This window comes from Bison bison, unplaced genomic scaffold (assembly GCF_000754665.1).
Source record: "Bison bison bison isolate TAMUID 2011002044 unplaced genomic scaffold, Bison_UMD1.0 scf7180017864518, whole genome shotgun sequence".
Lineage (NCBI taxonomy): Eukaryota > Metazoa > Chordata > Mammalia > Artiodactyla > Bovidae > Bison > Bison bison.
In genome coordinates, this window is record NW_011495071.1 from 14,384,876 (window position 1) to 14,405,822 (window position 20,947).

General features: G+C 44.5%; 1 protein-coding gene across 1 annotated transcript in view; it reads left to right on the forward strand.

The window, feature by feature from the left end:
* Positions 1-20,947, forward strand: part of PLEKHA7 (pleckstrin homology domain containing, family A member 7) — a 228,329-nt gene that overhangs the window by 119,023 nt on the left and 88,359 nt on the right. Inside the window, 1 exon segment of the mRNA XM_010830665.1 lies at positions 19,259-19,345. Within this exon segment, the coding sequence (XP_010828967.1) occupies positions 19,259-19,345 (87 nt within the window).

Below are 20,947 nucleotides of genomic sequence, written 5' to 3' on the forward strand. Positions count from 1 at the left end.
GGTCTTAAAACTCCAGTTCCTTCAGTGGTTTTGACTGTTCACGGCCCTGGCTTCTCTCTCCTGGACATGCTCCAGCTTTCCACTCTGGCCTGTAGGTGTGGTTACCAGAAGTGAACACAATATTTGGATCAGTTCAAAACAGAACTGTTTTTTTTAAAACCTCCCTTTTCTTAGACCCTGCACCACTATTAAGTGAGTCCCAAGATAATCACAATGGTGTGATCACTCACCTAGAGCCAGATTCCTGGAATGTGAAGTCAAGTGGGCTTAGAAAGCATCACTATGAACAAAGCTAGTGGAGGTGATGGAATTCCAGTTGAGCTATTTCAAATCCTGAAAGATGATGCTGTGAAAGTGCTGCACTCAATATGCCAGCAAATTTGGAAAACTCAGCAGTGGCCACAGGACTGGAAGAGGTCAGTTTTAATTCTAATCCCAAAGAAAGGCAATGCCAAAGAATGCTCAAAGTACCACACAATTGCACTCATCTCACACACTAGTAAAGTGATGCTCAAAATTCTCCAAGCCAAGCTTCAGCAATACATGAACCGTGAACTTCCTGATGTTCAAGCTGGTTTTAGAAAAGGCAGAGGAACCAGCGACCAAATTGCCAACATCCGCTGGATCATCGAAGAAGCAAGAGAGTTCCAGAAAAACGTCTATTTCTGCTTTATTGACTATGCCAAAGCCTTTGACTGTATGGATCACAATAAACTGTGGAAAATTCTGAAAGAGATGGGAATACCAGACCACCTGATCTGCTTCTTGAGAAACCTATATGCAGGTCAGGAAGCAATAGTTAGAACTGGACGTGGAACAACAGACTGGTTCCAAATAGGAAAAGGAGTACATCAAGGCTGTATATTGTCACCCTGCTTATTTAACTTCTATGCAGAGTACATCATGAGAAACGCTGGGCTGGAAGAAGCACAAGATGGAATCAAGATTGCCGGGAGAAATATCAGTAACCTCAGATATGCAGATGACACCACCCTTATGGCAGAAAGTGAAGAAGAACTCAAAAGCCTTTTGATGAAAGTGAAAGTGGAGAGTGAAAAAGTTGGCTTAAAGCTCAACATTCAGAAAATGAAGATCATGGCATCCGGTCCCATCACTTCATGGAAAATAGATGGGGAAACAGTGTCAGACTTTATTTTTCTGGGCTCCAAAATCACTGCAGATGGTGATTGCAGCCATGAAATTAAAAGACGTTTACTCCTTGGAAGGAAAGTTATGACCAACCTAGATACAATATTCAAAAGCAGAGCCATTACTTTGCCCACAAAGGTCCATCTAGTCAAGGCTATGTTTTTCCAGTGGTCATGTATGGATGTGAGAGTTGGACTGTGAAGAAAGCTGAGTGCCGAAGAATTGATGCTTTTGAAGTGTGGTGTTGGAGAAGACTCTTGAGAGTCCCTTGGACTGCAAGGAGATCCAACCAGTCCATTCTAAAGGAGATCAGCCCTGGGATTTCTTTGGAAGGAATGACCCTAAAGCTGAAACTGCAGTACTTTGGCCACCTCATGCAAAGAGTTGACTCATTGGAAAAGACTCTGATGCTGGGAGGGATTGGGGGCAGGAGGAGAAGGGGATGACAGAGGATGAGATGGCTGGATGGCATCACTGACTCGATGCACATGAGTTTGGGGGAACTCTGGGAGTTGGTGATGGACAGGGAGGCCTGGCGTGCTGCGATTCATGGGGTAGCAAAAAGGAGGACACGACTGAGCGACTGAACTGAACTGAAGGTCCTAATGGCTTTGTGACAGCTTTTCCACACTAAATGGGTTTGTGGTAAATCAACACCGCTAACTAATACAGATTTTGTATTATTTCCTAGAGCTGCCACAACAAGTTAATACAAACCTGGTGGCTTAAAATAACAGAACGTTATTCTCTGATAGTTCTGGAGGCCTGGAGTCTGAAACCACAGCGTTTGCAGCCTTGGTTCCTTTGGAGGCTCTGTAGGGGACTCTATTCCATGCCTCTCTCTCTGCTTCTGGGGGTTGCTGGCAATTCTTGGCATTCCTTGACTTGTCAATGCATCACTTCAATCTTGGCCTCTGTCTTCACATGACCATCTCCCCAACATGTGTTTTATATACCCCTTGGAATGACAACCCACTCCAGTATTCTTGTCTGGATAATCCCATGGACAGAGGAGCCTGGAAGGCTACAGTCCATGGGATCACAAAGGGTTAGACACGACTGAGTAACTAACACTTCCCTGAATCCAGAGCAGTGGCACTGGATTTCTATGCAAGCTTTTTTTGACTGGACATGAGGATTCCCAGCTCTCTAAAATATATTTTTCATGTTTTTTAGTAGTAATTAGTCACTGAAAGATGGATTTTTTTAAAAGGCAGGAAATAATTTTAAAACAATGTGATGATGATTTTTTTCCCCCCATAATCCTTGTTTTCAGGAACCTAGTGGTATGTTCTGGTTAATGATAACTATGACCTTAAGCAATTCTCTAACCTTCTCTGACCTCAGTTTCCTCATCTGTGAAACAAAGAGATTGGATGAGGTGAGCTGTATGTCATTTTCAGCTTTGAAATTCTTAATACAGTGGTTTCTGGAAAGCAAGGCTTCCTGTTGATGATAAAAGGTCTCAAGCTGGCTTACTAAACTGAGAATTCACAGCTCTTGTGAAAACAGATTATCATTTATGAATCTGAAAATCCGAAAAACTCTGTCCTTTTGTTCACCTTTGACAGGATATGGAGTCTAAGCTATGACACATCCCCTCCCTCTTCTTGATTACTCAAGTGTAAGATCCTACAGGGCTGGCATTTAGTTAGCTCTTAAATATTTATTACATGAAAGAAAGAATATACTTATGTCACATATTATTATTGGGAGCCAATAATGCAGTATCATTCAGGTCTGATCATCTAGTAATTGTGTGCCTTTTAAGATTCCTCCTGGGACTTCCCCAGTGGTCCTGTGGTTAAGAATCTGCTTTCCAATGAGGGAACACAGTTTTGATCCTTGGTCAGGGAACTAAGATCCCCCATTGCTCGGGGCAATTAAGTAGAAGATCCTGCGTGCTGCAAGTAAGACTCGATGCACCCAAATATATAAATAAATATTTTTAAAAAGATTCCCCCTGAGTGTGCCTCTCAGAAGCAGTTATTTTTATTTATATTCCAGTTGTATTGAGATATAATTGACATATAGCACTCTATAACTTTAAGGTGTGCAGCATAATGACTTGACTTACATTCATCATGAAATGATTATCCCAGTAAGTTTAGTGAACATCCGTCATCTTGTCTAGATACAAATTAGAGAAACAGAAAAAAAATTACAACGAGAGCTGTTAGGATTTACTCTTAACAAGTTTCATATATAACATACGGCAGTGCTAATTATATTTATCAAGTTGGGCTCTAAAATCACTGCTGACGGTGACTGTAGCCATGAAATCAGAAGACGATTGCTTCTTGGCGGGAAAGCGATGACAAACCTATACAGTGTGTTAAAAAGCGGAGACATCACTTAGGTGACAGAGGTGTGTATAGTCAAGGCCATGATCTTTCCAGTAGTCACGTACGGATGTGGACCTGGACAATAAAAAAGGCAGAGCGCCGAAGAATTGATGCTTTTGAACTGTGGTGCTGGAGAAGACTCCTGAGAATCCCTTGGAAAGCAAGGAGATCAAACTAGTCAACCTTAAAGGAAATCAACTGTGACTACTCTTTGGAAGAAATGATGCTGAAGCTGAAATTCCAATACTTTGGCCACCTGATACTAACAGCTGACTCCTTGGAAAAGACCCTGATGTTAGGAAAGATTGAAGGCAGAAGGAGAAGAGGGCGACAGAAGATGAGATGGTGGGATGGCATTACCGATTCTCTGGGAGACAGTGAGAAACGGGAGGCCTGGCATGCTGCAGTCACGAAGAGTCGGCCGCAACTTGGCAACTGAACAACAAAAACAACACATTATATCTTTAGTACTTACTTGCCTTATAACTGGAAGTTTGTAGTACTTTCCTCCAATTCCCCCTCCCTCATCTCACCCAGCCCCTACCTTTACCACCCCACCCTCACCTCTGGTAACCACAAATCTGATCTATTTTTCTGTGGGTTTGTTTTATATTTTGTTTGTTTTTGAAGTATAACTGACCTACAGTGCTATGCCTGTTCCTCTTACACAAAGTACTGGTTTTTTCCTATCTCAAAATGATCACCAGGATAAGTGTGATTAGAGTATGTCACCATATAAAGGAATTAGTTACTTATTGACTGCGTTCCCCATGCTGTACATTTCATTCCCATGACTCATTCATTTTGCAAGTGGAAGTTTGTATCTCTTAATCTCCCTTACCTATTTCTTTCCTCACCCCAACCCAGAAGCAGTTTCTTCTCACCTTGTCACATGGCTTGTGGGATCTTAGTTCCTCAACCAGGGGTTGAACCTGTGACCTCTGCATTGAAAGCATGGAGTCTTAGCCACTGGACCACCAGGGAAGTCCCAAGCAGTTACTTTTAAAAGATGGTGGCAATGTTTCAAAGTTGCTTTCTGGAGCAGTTTCCTTGTCTGTGATACAGACGGCTATGAGGCCTGGACTTCGGGGCCTATGCTTGAAACACCATCAGTTCAGTCGCTCAGTCGTGTCCTCCTCTTTTCGACCCCATGAATTGCAGCACACCAGGCCTCCCTGTCCATCACCAACTCCCAGAGTTCACTCAAACTCAATGCGCATTGAGTCAGTGATGCCATCCAGCCATCTCATCCTCTGTCATCCCCTTCTCCTGCCCCCAGTCCCTCCCAGCATCAGAGTCTTTTCCATTGAGTCAACTCTTTGCATGAGGTGGCCAAAGTATTGGAGTTTCAGCTTTAGCATCAGTCCTTCCAATGAACACCCAGGACTGATCTTCAGAATGGACTGATTGGATCTCCTTGCAGTCCAAGGGACTCTCAAGAGTCTTCTCCAACACCACACTTCAAAAGCATCAATTCTTTGGCACTCAGCCTTCTTCACAGTCCAACTCCCGCATTCATACATGACCACTGGAAAAACCATAGCCTTGACTAGACGGACCTTTGTTGGCAAAGTAATATCTCTGCTTTTGAATATGCTATCTAGGTTGGTCATAACTTTCCTTCCAAGGAGTAAGCGTCTTTTAATTTCATGGCTGCAGTCACCATCAACAGTGATTTTGGGGCCCAAATAAATAAAGTCTGATACTGTTTCCCCATCTATTTGCCATGAAGTGATGGGACCAGATGCCATGATCTTAGTTTTCTGAACGTTGAGCTTTAAGCCAACTTTTCCACTCTCCTCTTTCACTTTCATCAAGAGGCTTTTGAGTTCCTCTTCACTTTCTGCCATAAGGGTGGTGTCATCTGTATATCTGAGGTTATTGATATTTCTCCCGGCAATCTTGATTCCAGCTTGTGCTTCTTCCAGCCCAGCGTTTCTCATGATGTACTCTGCATAGAAGTTAAATAAGCAGGGTGACAATATACAGCCTTGACGTACTCCTTTTCCTATTTGGAACCAGTCTGTTGTTCCAAGTCCAGTTCTAACTGTTGCTTCCTGACCTGCATATAGGTTTCTCAAGAGAAGGCTTTGGCATAGTCAATAAAGCAGAAATAGATGTTTTTCTGGAACTCTTTTGCTTTTTTGACAATCCAGCGGATGGTGGCAATTTGATCTCTGGTTCCTCTGCCTTTTCTAAAACCAGCTTGAACATCTGGAAGTTCACGGTTCACGTATGGAAACATGCATTTTTCAGGTTTCACAGAACGAGGTCTGTGGTCTCATTCCAGGGGCACATGCTCAGATGGTTTTCTGTTTTAGGATCCCCCTTCTGCCATCAGTGACCCCTGTCAATATCCATAGGGGGCTGCAGTCTCTGGCACCTCTCTTTTGAGTTCTTTAGGGACAGACTGTTGGTAGTGCCTCTCTGGATTTTTCACACTATGCAAGAAGTCTGCTGACTGTCATGGGGTTCACCTTTTCAGGAGACCAGTCAGAGAAGGCTAAGGGCATGACTACTTGCTGTTATTGTTGGGAAGATTTTTCTGTTTTTTTGTGAGAGGGAAATTTTCTGGCTTATTTTTGCCATCTTCTTTTAGTTCTTATGCAAGAAATCTTTATTCTTTACAACAGACCTCCTTCCTAAGAGGAAGAGCTTCCCTAGAATCTGATTTCTCTAGAATCAGATTGGGGTTGCAAACTCAAATGTCTGTAGAGGCTTAGTGGATAATGGAAAAGCTGACTGTATGTATGCTGTCTAATTCATTTTACTCTGTCCACTTGGTTTATCTTTGTCTCCCTAGTTCTGGTTGAGATACAGGCACGAAGAAACTTCTCTCCTGTAGGGAAAGGAGAAATGCAGGTGTGATGACAAATAGCACTAAGTGTACACCCTCAACATCCGGAAACAGTAGGGAGTGGTGGGGACTGCAGTGAACTAGAAGGCCATCCCACCTCTCATGGGCTCCTAGTGTTGTCATAGATTTTGATTTACCAGGATGGGCTGAGTATTTATATGAAAATTTCCTGTTGTTAAACATGGGCTCAATTTAAAATATCTGTTGTTGTTCAGTCGCTCAGTGGTGTCCGACTCTTTGCAACCCCACGGACTGCAGCATGCCAGGTTTCCCGGTCCTTCACCATCTCCTGAAGCTTGCTCAAATTCATGTCTATTGAGTCGGTGATTCCATTCAACCATCCCGTCCTCTGTTGTCCCCCTCTCCTCCTTTCTCTCTTTCCCAGCATCAGGGTCTGTGTGGTTTAACTAAAATGAATTTGGGGGAACAGATTGGTTTGCGGGTAAGCAATCTGAACCCTTTCATACATGTTGGGGTGGGCTCCTGGGTCATCTCTCTATATAGGTTGGTCTGGTAGGGGATCCTAGTTGAGCTGTGTGTGGAGAGGGCTGCTTATGTTCATCCTTGGATGTAGATATGAAGGAATAGAAGATACATAGCATAAAAAAGCAAGTTATAGAAATATATGTACAGTTTTATTCCATTTATGTAATTTCTTTTTAAAATGACGTGTATATATATTTTTAAATGTGTGAGAATTTCATAAAGGCAAAAAACAAAAAGAACACATAAGAAAGTGGCAAAGTTGTTGCCTCTGAGATTGACACTGAATTCAAGGCAAGAAAGGGATCTCCTGCTTTCTAGTTTATACTTGTCTGTGACTTGGAATACAGTTGACCCTCTGTATCCAAGAATGCAGAACCCGAAGATAAGGAGGGCTTACTGTACTATGCCCTTTTATAGGACATGATCATCTGTGGATTTTGGTATTGGGGAGGGTCCAACCGCTGACAAATGCCAAGGGATGACTGTACTTAATTTTTGTAAGGTAAAATGAAAAGGGTTTTGGGGAAGTATAATTGCTATATAACAAATGTAAAACTTCAGTGCTGAGAGTACAAGGAGGGAAGAAGGCTGAGTGATCTGGAGTGATCAGGAAGGACCACTGGGAAGAGAAGGGGCCTTGAAGGTTGGGCAGAACTCATTGAGGAGGAAGACTGCAGGAGCCAAAACCCAGGGGTGGGCAAGATGGGGTGACTTGGGGACTGGTGAACCGTTAAATTTGGTAGGAGCCGAGGGTCTAGGGAAGTAGAGAAGGCTTTAGTGGATGATGAGCCACGGAGAGGGTGTGTGTCAGGAGGTAATGGAATGAGAGCCGTGTTCCAGCATGATCCATCTGGCAGCAAGGATGAGGGAGTTTGGAGGCAGGACTCCAGGTGGGAGCCGCTCATGTGGCCTCATCCAGCTCCCAGCCAGCTGTCACTGATCCTTGCCTGTATGTTGCCTGGTGAGTGAACAAGGGTTATGGCTATCTACCTGGTGAGTAAGCTCTCAGGAGCGTGGGCTTTTGAGGTTGGCCAGCCTTTGCTGGTGCTCAAAGTGGTTCTTGTGCCTCTACTGACAGTGTGTCTCCCCAGACATTTTGGAGATTCTGTGACGCAACTGGCCATAGACTGAAGTGTAACCACTAAGAACAAGCCCATACTTTGGAGTCAGGAGATATGGGCTTGAAATCTGACTTTGTCATTTACTGGCTATATGACCTTGGGGTTGGCACTTGACCTCCTTGGGCCTCAATATTCACTTTTGAAAAATGGGGATAGAATGATTCACCTTTTAGAGTTGTTATACCCAGCAGATTGACACTTGGCAATTAGGTGTGCTTTGCTGTACTTTACATTGCAGTACTCACTCTGATCTGTAGTTATAAATATTTATATTATTTATGGTTAATATTATCATTGTATCTACTTATGACCATATCAGTTTATTCTTTTGAACTGTAAGCTCCTGTTCAGTGGGGATAATTATGTTCTACTCACTGTCTTATCCTGAAACTCTCACCGCTGAACACATGCTGCTGCTGCTGCTAAGTCGCTTCAGTTGTGTTTGACTCTGTGTGACCCCATAGACGGCAGCCCACTAGGTTCCCCCACTCTGGGATTCTCCAGGCAAGAACACTGGAGTGGGTTGCCATTTCCTTCTCCCATGCATGAAAGTGAAAGTGAAGTCGCTCAGTCGTGTCCGACTCTGCTGAACACATAGTAGGGCTAAATAAATGTTGGATGGATAGAGTTTGTGTTTTTAATCCTACTCCAGCTTTAACAAGCAGTTGACTTGTGATCAATTAGGATATATTGGTAGTTGAGAGCCTGTCTCCTTTGTGATTAAAACGGGATTTGTCAGTTCAAATGTCCTTGTTAGGATAATGCATCAGGAGGGCTTGTGAGTCCTTCATTCTTTCATTCTACGGCGGCAGATCTGTTTTGTGGAGCTTGATGTTTATAACATTCAGGAGGTCTCGTTTAAGAATGCATACAGTTGTAGAAAGCACGTGCCTGGGAAGGGGCTGGTGAAAGTGAGGGGCCCTAACGCTCGAGATTCCTCAGTTTCACAGTGATTTATCTCTGCATTTAAAGATTTATAGAATACTCCCTACAAGCAGTGGTGGGAGTTATGAAGGATATAGAAATTTTTAAAAGGGAAAACATGATTCTCATGGATACAGGTTTTAGTAAAACTGTCATCCCAAGTAGACTCTGCACAAAACCCCTTGCATTTTTCTTCAGCCAGCAAATATTTATTGAGCACCTACTGTGTGCCAGGCACCATGTAGGCATTGGAACATAGCTGTGAAGACGGAAGTCTTGCCCTGTGAAGCTCATGTTCCAACTGCATCATAACTTGTGGCCCACCTAGAGGCAGTGGAGAGCCGCAGTCTCAGGCCATGGGGATAGAGGCACCTTGATGCCTTTGTTTGCCTGGCCCTTCTCCTCTCCAAGCCTGCTCTGGGAGTTAGAGCAACATGGTTAAATTGATGCAGAGAGGGCCGTAGCCATCCCAAGCAGTGATGAAAGAATCACAGATTGTTACCACCAGGAGTGAGTATGATGGTTGGTAACTGCTCAGGCTCTTCCCGACCATGATCATGAGAGAGAGTGATGAAGGATCCCTCATTTCTCCACCAAAGGCTCTCTGCTTTGGGGCTGATTTCAGCCCCAGTATGGCAGAGCGGAACTGAGTGAGCAATTCATTCTGACTCCAGGGCTCACGAGCGGAGGTATTTCTTATGTCCTCTTACCAGAGCGGCAGCCAACCCCATGGTCTCCAAGAACAGAACTGGGGCCTGGAGACACAGATTGCCTGCCTCATTGTTTACCCCAGCTAGTGCTCTGCTTGGCCACAGTGGGGCGGTGACTCACAGCTGGAAGTGTGTTCCTGCATTGCTGCCAGATTGCAGATTGTGTGTGTGTGGAGGGTGGGGATGGGGGAGGGGGTAGGGAGGAGAATGAATGAGTAGGAGCCAGTGGCTGCTGGATTTGTAACACCTTGGGAGGCAGCGGCTCCAGAACCAAAACTGAAATAGAGCGGGCGGGCTGCAAGCCTCTCTCCCAGTCTGACTTGAACTGGGAACGCTGGGAAGACACAGCATGGAGCCCCAGCAGAGAGCAAGCATGTCTGCTGCCTTTCCCATGGAGAACGACAGCCCAGGAGCAGGTTAGTTCTGTACTGGTTCCTAGGATTCACTTTACCGTGATGTATTCTGATTTGTGAAAGTCAAGTCATGAGTGAGAGAAAGGGAGTTTTCGATGGAGTGGTTGGGAGCACCTGCAGTTAAGAAAAAAAAAAATCCAGTTTAATTGGGAATAAACAGGACAAAAGTATTAACTACACCTCCGTGCTGTCATTACGAAAGATATTCTGTTGGCAAGTGAGACTGGGGAGGACAGCTGTTCTGCCTCCTTCCTTTGTGTTTTCAATTATGTGCAGTGTTGTTACATTTCAGTCTGGCTCCAGCAATAGTCTGAGATGAGCCTCAGCGTCTTAAGATGTTACAGCCGGAGGATCTTTAAAACATCACCTGGTTTAGCCTTCTCGTTTTATACTTGAGAAGTCTGACTTATTGAAGAGCATTAAGTAGAAGCATAAAACTGGATGTTCTTTAAGGTAGAAAATGTTTCTGTGCAGTTTTGAAACTTCTGTAGAGTGTGTGTCCCTGGCTCAGACAGCCTGCTGGGGACGCTGTTTTGTCTTAGGCTGCGCTTTCTGAGCCATGAGGGCTTCCCTCGTGGCTCAAACGGTAAAGAATCTGCCTGCAGTGTAGCAGACCCTGGTTCGATCCCTGGGTCAGGAAAATCTCCCTGGAGAAGGGAATGGAGAACCCACCGAAGAACCCACTCCGGTATTCTTACCTGGAGAGTTCCATGGACAGAGTAGCCTGGTGGGCTACAGTCTGTGGGGTTGCAAAGAGTAAGACATGACTGAGCAACTAACGTTCACTTTTTTCTGAACCATAGGGCTCCAACCAGTGAAGGACAGAAGTGTGGCTCAAGGAATGTGCTTATTGATCTTAAACTACTTGGCTTGGCAAGGGAGTTTAAGTTTAAACAGGAGGCTGAGTGTTTTGCCTTAACTCAAAGGGAAAAAAAAGTGTTCTTTAGCCAGGCTAATAATACTGAAGCTTGTAAAATAGAAAAGACAAAACAACTCTGTTAGAGTGGAGATTTAGAGCTAGCAAAAGAAAAATATGACAGGAACTGAAGGTTGAGTGTCTGCTCTGGGGCAGGCACATTATCAGTGTGAGTGCTCTTTTTAACAGTCTCGCAGAATTGGAGTTGGCTCCTCTTTTTACAGATAAAGAAACCAACACGCTCAGAAAGGTCTTTAACTCCTTCAAGGTCGTACACCTCCAGTGTGCGGCAGAGCTGGGGTTTGAACTCCAGCGTGTACGACTCTGAATAACCTAGGGTTCATGCTTTGGAGGTCTCAGGTGGCTTCTCCAGGTGGAGGGTCTAACCCCATCATTGGACTGATGAGGAAACTAAAACCCAGCAAGACTGTATGTTTGCTCAGGGGCATAAAACTAGTTGGTAGTAACAGAACTGGTCTCTTCACTCCCATTACATTGCTTCTCTGCCAACTTGCTTTAAAAAAAAAAAAAAAGAGGGAAGCAATCTGGGTTTGATTTCTTCATTCAGTCAGGAGTTGGACTTTAGTCTTTTCATGGTTATTGAAGTCCTGTGGAGCCACAATTAAAACTTCCTATTAAACCAGCAGTCCTAAGTATTGGAGCCCCATGTGGGGGCTCGGGGAGAAGAGAGGCTTGCAGTGTGGGGTACTGGGTCAGAAGAGGTAATTTATGAAATGAATTGGCTACTGAATGCATCTGAAAACACTTGGAGAGCCTAATGAAATACAGAACTTTTCAAATTTTGCCAGAAGACTTCAGTCTGTTAAATTCAGTATTTGGGAAGGAAACCCCTCCCTCTTGCAAGATTTGAGAGCTTTCAGTTCACTCCATTAATTTTGTGACTCCCTTGAGCCCAGCTCTGTCTGCGCTGGGCTTAGCCCCCTTTGGCACTTTTAGGTGAGGAGAGCGGGTCCTGACTACCCCTCAGGGTGTTGGGTCTGAGGGTTGGCTGAATTTCATGTCTCTGCCTAGCTGGGTGTGAGTCAAGCATGGACATCGTGGGGATGGGGAAGGCCCTTCCTTGGTCTGTGCCACACTCCCCAGGGCTGGTGGACTCTCCCAGCCTGGGTGTAGGATCTTCATCAGGGCCTGGGGGCCCCAGCCTCCCCCACTCTCTCTGGGGCATGTGTGATACGTTGGGCTGCTGAAATCAGAAAGTGAGATGGGTTCTGCACAGCCTCTTCCTGAAGGTGGTGTGAGTTTGTGCTCTGGCTGGTGAGATAAAAGAGTTCAAGAGCCTGCTCCATGGCATTGCTGTTCTGTGCTGTGGGGGATACATTAGAAATCAGTGAAGAACTGCTCCCAGCCCTGCGGTTAACTTAGGATCTTACTTGGGCTAGGGGAGAGGGGGAGGAGAGCAAACACCGATGAAATAGTAGAAAGCAATGTGAGAGTGTATAATCATCACCAAATTGCAGGTTTCACACCAAATAATCTCCCAGTTCACAAAAAGGAGATACAGGTGATGTTTGTATTGTCCTCCTCTGTGTTTTTAATCACCTAGTAATTGCCTCCAGGGTGTTTGCATTCCACGCTTTGATTCTCTCTGCTGAGTGTTCTTCCTTCTCCTTTGCAGGGGTGGTAGAGGGGGTTGCAGGGGAGGGTTAATTTCTCCAAATTATATTGTAACACAGTTGGGAGAGAGCCAAGGATGAAGCGATTTTAGCATGCTGGTCTCTGATGCATCCTTCCTCAGGTAGTAAGAGCAGAAGCCACTGCCTTCGGATGGCTTATGACCCTTCAAGTTCTTGTCGTTTTGTGACCCGAGTCCAAACTTCTATAAGGTTAGCTAGCCTATTTGGAGGCATGACCTCACTTTAAAGTAGGAGTTTCCTTAGTCATTATTTCTCATTCATTCATTCAGCACATATAACAGAGCTGGACTCTGTTATGGGCTGATAATAGCAGTAAAAAGACAGGCAAGGTCCTTACTCTCCTGGAATATACCATTAGTCAGGGATACTGATGATCATCAGTAAGAAAAATAACAGTAATAATTAAAATAGGATGATGTGATATGACTGGGAGCTACTACTTCAGTGGGTGGTTGGGAAGGGCTCTGAGATGATAATTCTGCTGAATGGCAAGGAACCAGTTAAGTACAGGGGAAAGAGCATCCAGTACAAAGGTTGTTAAGTAGGAAAGAGCTTGGTGTTCAGGGAGCAGAAAGGCGATGAGTGTGGCTGGAGCAGGGTAGGGAAGAAGGAGAGTGGTGTAGGAAAAGGATGGGGCTAGGCAGGGGCCAGATCACCTGGGATCTTGGAAGCCAAGGTAAGGAGCTTGAATTTTAACTCTATGGGTGATGTGGAGCTGTTGTATGGTTTAAAGGGGAAGTGTGTGTTATCTGACATTTTAAAAGATCCATCAGGCTTTCAGTGAGGATGATGGATGGTATAGAGGCCAGAGTGGAAGCAGGAAGAGCAGTTAGGTGGCTGCTGTGATGGCTAGGGTGTGGCTGTAGACATGGAAGGAAGTGTATGATTCAGAGTATGTTTTCTAGATGGAGACAGCAGGACTTGCTAATATATGACATGTGGAGGTTAAGGTAGGAGTGGAGGATGCCTCCTAGGTTGTTGAGTAGTGATGCTGTTAGTGGACAAAGGGAAACCTGGAGGGAAGATTATTGGGTTTGGTGGGAGTGAGGCGAAGAGACTTGTTCTGGTTTTGCCCTGTTCCAGTTTAGATGCCTGTTAGTTACCGCCTTTGTCAAGACACAGCCAGGTTCAATGGACGTTAATTGAGTACCTTCTGTATGCCAGGCATTGTGTGATGCCCTTTCATATATCCTCACAACAACCTTTCCCTGTGTGTAAATGGAAGAACTGAGGCTCAGAGACCTGAGGTGGCTTGTTCTGGTTTATACCCAGATCTTCTGACCCCAGGACTCTGGACTGATGTGGTGCCCAGGGTGGATATTGAAGGAGGTTGATGGCACTCACTTGGAGAGAGAACGGGGACTATCTGTTGGCTTGTCAAGGCCTGCTTCCTGTGTTTCTGGAAGAAGGGCCTGTCAGAGTCATGCTGGTGTGCAGAGAGCTGCTTGACATTTTCAAAACAGTGCAAGCTCCAGAGACCACATCAGTAACCTCCTAAGCCCCCTTAGGAAATGCCACATGAATAGCAGTGACACTTTGTACTAAATGAGCAATTCTGTAAAAGTGTTAAGTAAAAGAGAACAAAAGCTGCCTGAGAAATGTTGAGGGAGTGTAGAGATGCCATCGGGACTCTTGGCCCTTACGTCTTTACTCTGCAGCCCAGCCCAAATGGGAGCTGAAGGCAGGGAGGCAGTTTCTTAACATTTTTGGAGTTTGTATTATCAATTCGGGGACCTAACTAGGAGCACTATTTTGTGACCCGGAGCCGTGGTTTCCTGGAGACACTGGGATTTAGAACAAAGATAGTAAGGGCCTTAACAAGCCTGGAGGCAGTGCTGACCGTGGCTTGAGGTCTGCAGGGTGACCCTTTTACAGTAATCTGGGAGCTGTGTTGAGGAGCCAGAAGGGCCAGAGTGGGAGCTGCTGCTGAGCATACCAATGAGAAGAGAGCCTTGATAGAGTCCCTCTGAACTCTGAGGCCGGATACTTTCCTTACATTTTAAGCTGTTTCTTCTCTTTACAGCAGGGGCCAGATAAGAGCTGGTGCTGACAGAGCAGATCTGTCACACTCTCAGCATACCAATACCACCACTGGCAGAAAAGTAGATTTATCAGGCTAGTCCGACCCCCATTCTTGGGCACCATTCACATAAACTCCTAGAACTTCTACCCATGCCGAAAAGGATGGCCGTGCTAAATTGGAACCTTTATGTTTAACCAGCCAGAGTCATTGTTCACATTATAGTCAAAATCTGTATGAATGGAAGATTAAACTTGGAAAAACATTGCAAGAAGCTGTATGACTCATTTACCTTTTACTCGCCCTGTCTGTGGTGGGCTCTTCCTTCTACTGAGCTCAGATCAGCCTGCAGTTCTCCCTGGTCCTCACTCTGTTCTCTTATGTCTCCTGCATTGGCTGTCAGACTTCTTTAGGACTGAGCCCAAGTCCTTCCAGCCCAGGGCTTGTGAAGACCTGCATGTTTACGTGGATGGTTACCCATGGCCTGCCTGTACGGGGACTGTCCTTCCCTGCCACCTTCCACCCGTGCTCCCTGGTCCTCTCTCAGGCAACACTGGCTGCTATTCAACCTGGACGACTGTTCCTGGGAGGAAGAGTGGGATCTGAGAATAAAGGCTAGGCTGTGTTCTATCTCACTTGCTGAGTAACTTTCTGAAGAGCAACAGAAGCCCTTGTATGGAGGGAAGAGAGTTTCTGGGCTCCATTGAAACCAGCCACCTGGCTCCTGGCCGGGCCATCTCCATCACTGCTGGGGAGCAAGGTGGCAATTCAGGTTTAAGAACAGGTATTTCAGGGGATTTGTCTGTGCCTGCTAACTGTGTCTTAAGACAAGGTGATAGGACATGAGATTCGTCATGGGTTTTAGAAAATAAAAAATCATGAAACGGAGCAAGCTTGGAGTTTTGGCTGAGGGGTCAAGGACAGCAGGTAAAGCCCAAGGACCCTGTGGTCTCCAAATGGGTGTGGGGATCCAGCATTCAGTAGGTAACCTCCATTTCGTGAGGGTGAGCCTGGAGTGGTATAAAGACATCAGAAGGGTGGCAGGAACACAGGAGTTGACTGTTGAGGGCACGTCATTTACTCTTTCTGGGCCTTTCCTTACCTGTGGTTTGCTCTAATGAAACACAGCCTGCCCTGTTGGGTGTTCAGGCAGATTAAATGAAATAGTTCAAGGACCTAACTCTTCTTTGCTCAAAAAGTGCTGAACCAGAAGCTCTGCCATAAGCAGGCTGGGCAGGTTTAATCAGAAATCATCAAATTTTAAGACCTTAGTATTTAGGAGGCAGTACTTTGATTCATCTCTTTTCTCAGATGTATTGAATCCTCTTTTTTTTTTTTTTAAATTTAGTGATCTAGTAACATCCCATAACCCAGATCTTCATTTCCTTATGCGTGATATAGAAATAAAAATATCTGTGCTGTCTACCTCAGTAGGTACTTGGGCGGGTCAAATACTATGATGAATGTGACCACACTTAAAATTCCATGTAAGTGCAGGAAATGGTGGTGATGGTGCAGTGGTTGATAATTATTTTTGGCAAAAAGGGTAGCATCCGTATTAGGGAAGAAAGGTTGGGGAGCTCCCTCTAAGGCCTGATCAAATGACAGCTATATTTTTGTCCACTTTAAAAAACTATCTTTCTTCTTATGTTAGAATGTGAAAATCTTCATAGTGCCCACATCTTCCAGCTCAGGATTCATTTACCCAAGAGTCTGGGCCTATTTAAATTGGTACACGTTGAGCGTAGGGAGCCTAGCTAGGAGTTGGTGTTCTAGTTGTACAGTGTTTATGAAGTCTTTGCTGAATGCTGCTCCAGGTACAGAGAAGTTTTGCTCTTTGCCTCCCTCAGGCAATGGCACCCTACTCCAGTACTCTTGCCTGGAAAATCCCATGGATGGAGGAGGCTGGTGGGCTGCAGTCCATGGGGTCGCTAGGAGTCGGACACGACTGAGCGACTTCACTTTCACTTTTCACTTTCATGCATTGGAGAAGGAAATGGCAACCCACTCCAGTGTTCTTGCCTGGAGAATCCCAGGGACGGCGGAGCCTGGTGGGCTGCCATCTATGGGGTCGCACAGAGTCGGACACGACTGAAGCGACTTAGCAGTAGCAGCAGCAGCCAGAAATTCACCAGGCTGACCTTGTGATAGGACCAAAGGCTGACTGGGGGTGGCTTTGGGGTGCTGAGTGCCACATAGGTGTTGTCATTCAGAAGCTTGGCCCCTGGCTGAGAGGAAGGAAGCGGGTGGGGAGAGAGAGGGAATAGCAGTAGATGCTGTTTCACATGCTTTGTTTTTAGGGACTTCTGATCATGCCTAGGAGGCTGCCAGCCCCACGGACTTCTGAGGAAAGGGGACAGCAGGTTGTTATGCAAAGAGCATCAAATTTAGATATAGAAGACCTGGATTCATGTCCCAGTCTTATTGCTTAGTGACGAAGTTATCTTGAGCAAGTCACTTAACTTCTCTGAGCCATTTCCTCATTCATAAAGCAGGAGTTGATGGTACTAATAGCTAAGTTATGTAAGAAAAGACTTTTTTAGAGGTAATAGTGAATGGGAATTATTGTTATTCCCATTATGAGCAGAACAGTGTTTTTTCTCCAGAAAGAAATGAGGCAGGTTTAAGTTAGAGTTTGTGTTTTCAAATTCCATGGTGTTTTTCAGATGTCTTGTGTTTAGGGACTTCTTTAGGGTGAATGGAGATGACCAAAAGAAACTGGTATAAATCAAGCCTAGCCTGTGAACGCAATACAAAGATTTCTGAAATAGATGTCAAGGGGGCTTGCTTCTCACCCTTATTTAGATGCTCATGCCTTAACTCTGCTTTTTTTGGGAAGAACAGCTTGCTGCCAGCCAGATGAGGTCATGGGATTCCAAGGGCTTTGCCTGGAACCAGGAGCTGAGAATTTGGAGGCTGGTGGCGGTTGGGAGGGTTGAGAGGGTGCCAGGGGTAGTGTTCGGTCGCAGGGCCAGGGAGCAGCCTGGCCTGATGGCTCTGCCTGCTTCATATCTGGCTCATTAGGATTCTGGCTGCTCAGACCTCAGTGCCAGCCTTACCCAGACACCCCAGTGCAGGATGCCCTGATGGCCCCAGGCATAGTAAGACAGACTTGGGCTTAGAGACTTTTTTTTTTCTTTTTTAACCTTTATGCTATGCTCATTTAAACCTACTAATGTCTGGGGTGAGTCAGGGCTCAATTTGGAGATGGGGCTGATATCTTAACAACACTATCGAACTAAGATGATATATTGACTCTGACAGTAAAAGCATTTTAACTGTCTGTATTAGGAGCCTTAAAAAAATGACCATGCCCTTTGTTTAGTAATTTTATTTCTGGGACTTTAACCCAAGGAAATAATTTGAATTGCAGATAAAGCCCATATATGGAAAGATATATTGACTATTAATAATGGGGAGTGGGATAGGGGAAGCACCTAAAATGTCCAGCATTAGAAGAATGTAAATCTTTCTAGAATGTAAGCATCACGGTGTAAGGACTTTTTTGTTCACTTTGTATCTCCAGGACCTAAGACAGCACCTGGCACACAGTTGGCCAGTAAACATTTTTTGAACAATTATATGAAAAAAAATTTTACACTTAAATAACACTATTATTCACCTATTTCAAATGAAGACATCTTAATTACATAGGAAATTTTCTGTGTTAATTGGATGTGAAGAAAGCAGGATACAGATTTCTAAATACAGTAAAATCACATTAAAAAGAATAAAATGATTTAAAGGAAAAAAGAAAAGCTAGGAAAGAGAAGATACCCAGATGTATATGTCTGGGTAGTGAGATCACAGGTGACTTTTTTTCTTTCTATAGTTTCTAAAATGTCTAAAATAACTATGATTTTGCAGTTGAGAAAAACATTTTAACATAAATCATATTCTTTAAAGAAAAAAAGAGGTTAGATTAGTTTATTCATGGAGCAGAACAGCAGCCTCTAAAGCCAACTCCCTCTTCTTTCAAAGAAGCAGGCAGCCTTTATGAATACACAAAACACCTACACACTCTGGTTGTGTCTGTCAACTCGGCGTGGAAGCTGATCCCTCCTCACATCAAAAGGGTGATAGAAACTGCACAGTGTTGAAATTGTACAGGTCATGTTGCAGAGACATGCCCATACATTTATATCCCATCACTGAAGTGAAGACATTCTGTAGTAGGGAGAAGAATTTTAAGAAGATAGATTTTTCTGGGTAGGTGTTAATTCTTAGAATTCTTGCCCTGCTTCGTGGGTTTCGGAAGCTGTTGAAAGTGCCGTCTGCTTTCCTTCATTCTTGTTCTCAGCTCGTGCCGTCTTAAAGTAACTTTTCGCTGAGCGAGTCACTTTGTAGGAGTGGAGTCAGTCTGTAGGAGTAAGCACTTCATGGACTGTCTCTCTAAGATCCAGTGTTGTCTTGGGGGCAAGACTTGCCTACAGTTGAAACCCCTGTATGTCTTTAGTGGGCTTTGGCACCTGAGCTGGAGGTTTTTGGTTTTTAAATGCAGCTGGATTCTGACAGAGTGTCTCTCCAAGGCAAGGCCGGCGGGCTCACCCTGGGAGGAGTCTGCGATGAGCAGGGGTCTTCAGACATCACTGACCTGTTGTGTCTGTGAGCCTTTCCACTCACATGACTTCTCATTCATTATCTCTCTCTCTTTCTTTTTAGCCATAACCAGCAGACCACAGCCTTCAGGCATCCTGTGAGTGGGCAGTTTTCTCCAGAAAATAGTGAATTTATTCTTCAAGAAGAAGAGTAAGTACATTTGTGTATTCTCCTTTTTCAGGCACAGCTTGGGAACTTAAAGGCATTTGCTCAAAACAAAGCTTGTTGGGCTATTTTCTCTCTCAGACATAGGGGCTTGGAGTGGATTGTTTGCTTCAAGGTAAAACTCAAGAATTTTGTTTTTCAGTCTCTAGACTTCTCTCAGCGGGTAGATGTGGAAGGGGGGAGATGATGGGGGGTGTGCTGTGATGAGTATTGTCAGAGCCTCTTCAAAGTTCCCTTTCCCCTCAAGTATCACCTTACACACTAGTTATGCTCTGAGAAGACCCTCTCTCCTGTTGTTGAAAGTATTGTGAGTATAGCCTCTGAGGAAGCCTCGCATAGGAGCCCAAAGCCAGGGCTTAGAAGAGAGGAGGGCTGGTGGCACCCTTTGCCCCTGAACATTTTGAGTCCTTGGTGCTTGCTTTTCTAACACAGGAACTTCTTGCTCCTCAGCCCCATTTCAGCAGGGCTTCTGGGTGCTCAGAGGCAGGTTCTACCACCCAGGGCTTGTCATGTACAGCCCATGCACACATTCTGGGGATGTGTTCTCCCAAAAATGAAGGCAGAGAAATATGTACAAGTGTCTGTGTTTCATTCTGATCACTAGAGACAGCTCTGTTTGAAGAAAACAGTTCTGTCTGAGAAACTAATAGAGACGTTGGCTTTAAGGGTTTTTCTTTCTTTTTTTCCCTATATATATGCATATATGTGTGTGCATGCATGCGTACTAAGTCACTTCAGTCATATCTGGCTGTGCAGCCCTGTGGACTGTAGCCTACCAGGCTCCTCTGTCCATGGGATTCTCCAGGCAAGAATACTGGAGTGGGTTGCCACCCCCTCCTCCAGCGGATCTTCCCAACCCAGGGATCGACCTTGTGTGTCTTATATCTCTTGCATTGGCAGGCGGGTTGTTTACCCCTAGTGCCACCCAGGAAGCCCATATTTATGTATATATATATTTGGCCACACCACATGGCTTGTGGGATCTTAGTTCCCTGACCAGGGATTGAACCGGAGCCCTTAGCAGTGAAAATGCAGAGTCCTTACCACTGGACCGGGAGGGAATTTCCAAGAGTATTTTTTTCTCCCCTTCAAATCAATTTTCTTCTGTTTCGTCACTTAGATATGTTCAAATGTAATCTTATATTATCAGTATTTATATTTTTACAATGTTTTGCCCTTGTAGTACTTACACTTATAAATTAAGGTAGAAAACTTCAAATATATACAAAAGTAGAGAGAAACAATAATAAATCATCTGATATATTCATTATCTATCTTCAACAGTTTCTAAAACATGGCTGATTTTATTTTGTCTATATCCTCCCCCTCACCCCTGGATTATTTTGAAGCTAATTCTAAACATATTATTTCATCTCAGTTTTTTCATCTCAGTGTTTTCGGCTTAGAATCATTATCCAACAAAACTTTTAAAACCAGAAATCTGTAATTATAATCATACTGGCATTCCCTGCATGCTACTCTGTGGGGGGGATTTTCTGTGCATATCTCATTTAATATAATAATCCTGAGAGGTAGACCATCATCATCATTTTAGAGGGAAAGATATTAAGACCCGAAAAAGTCATG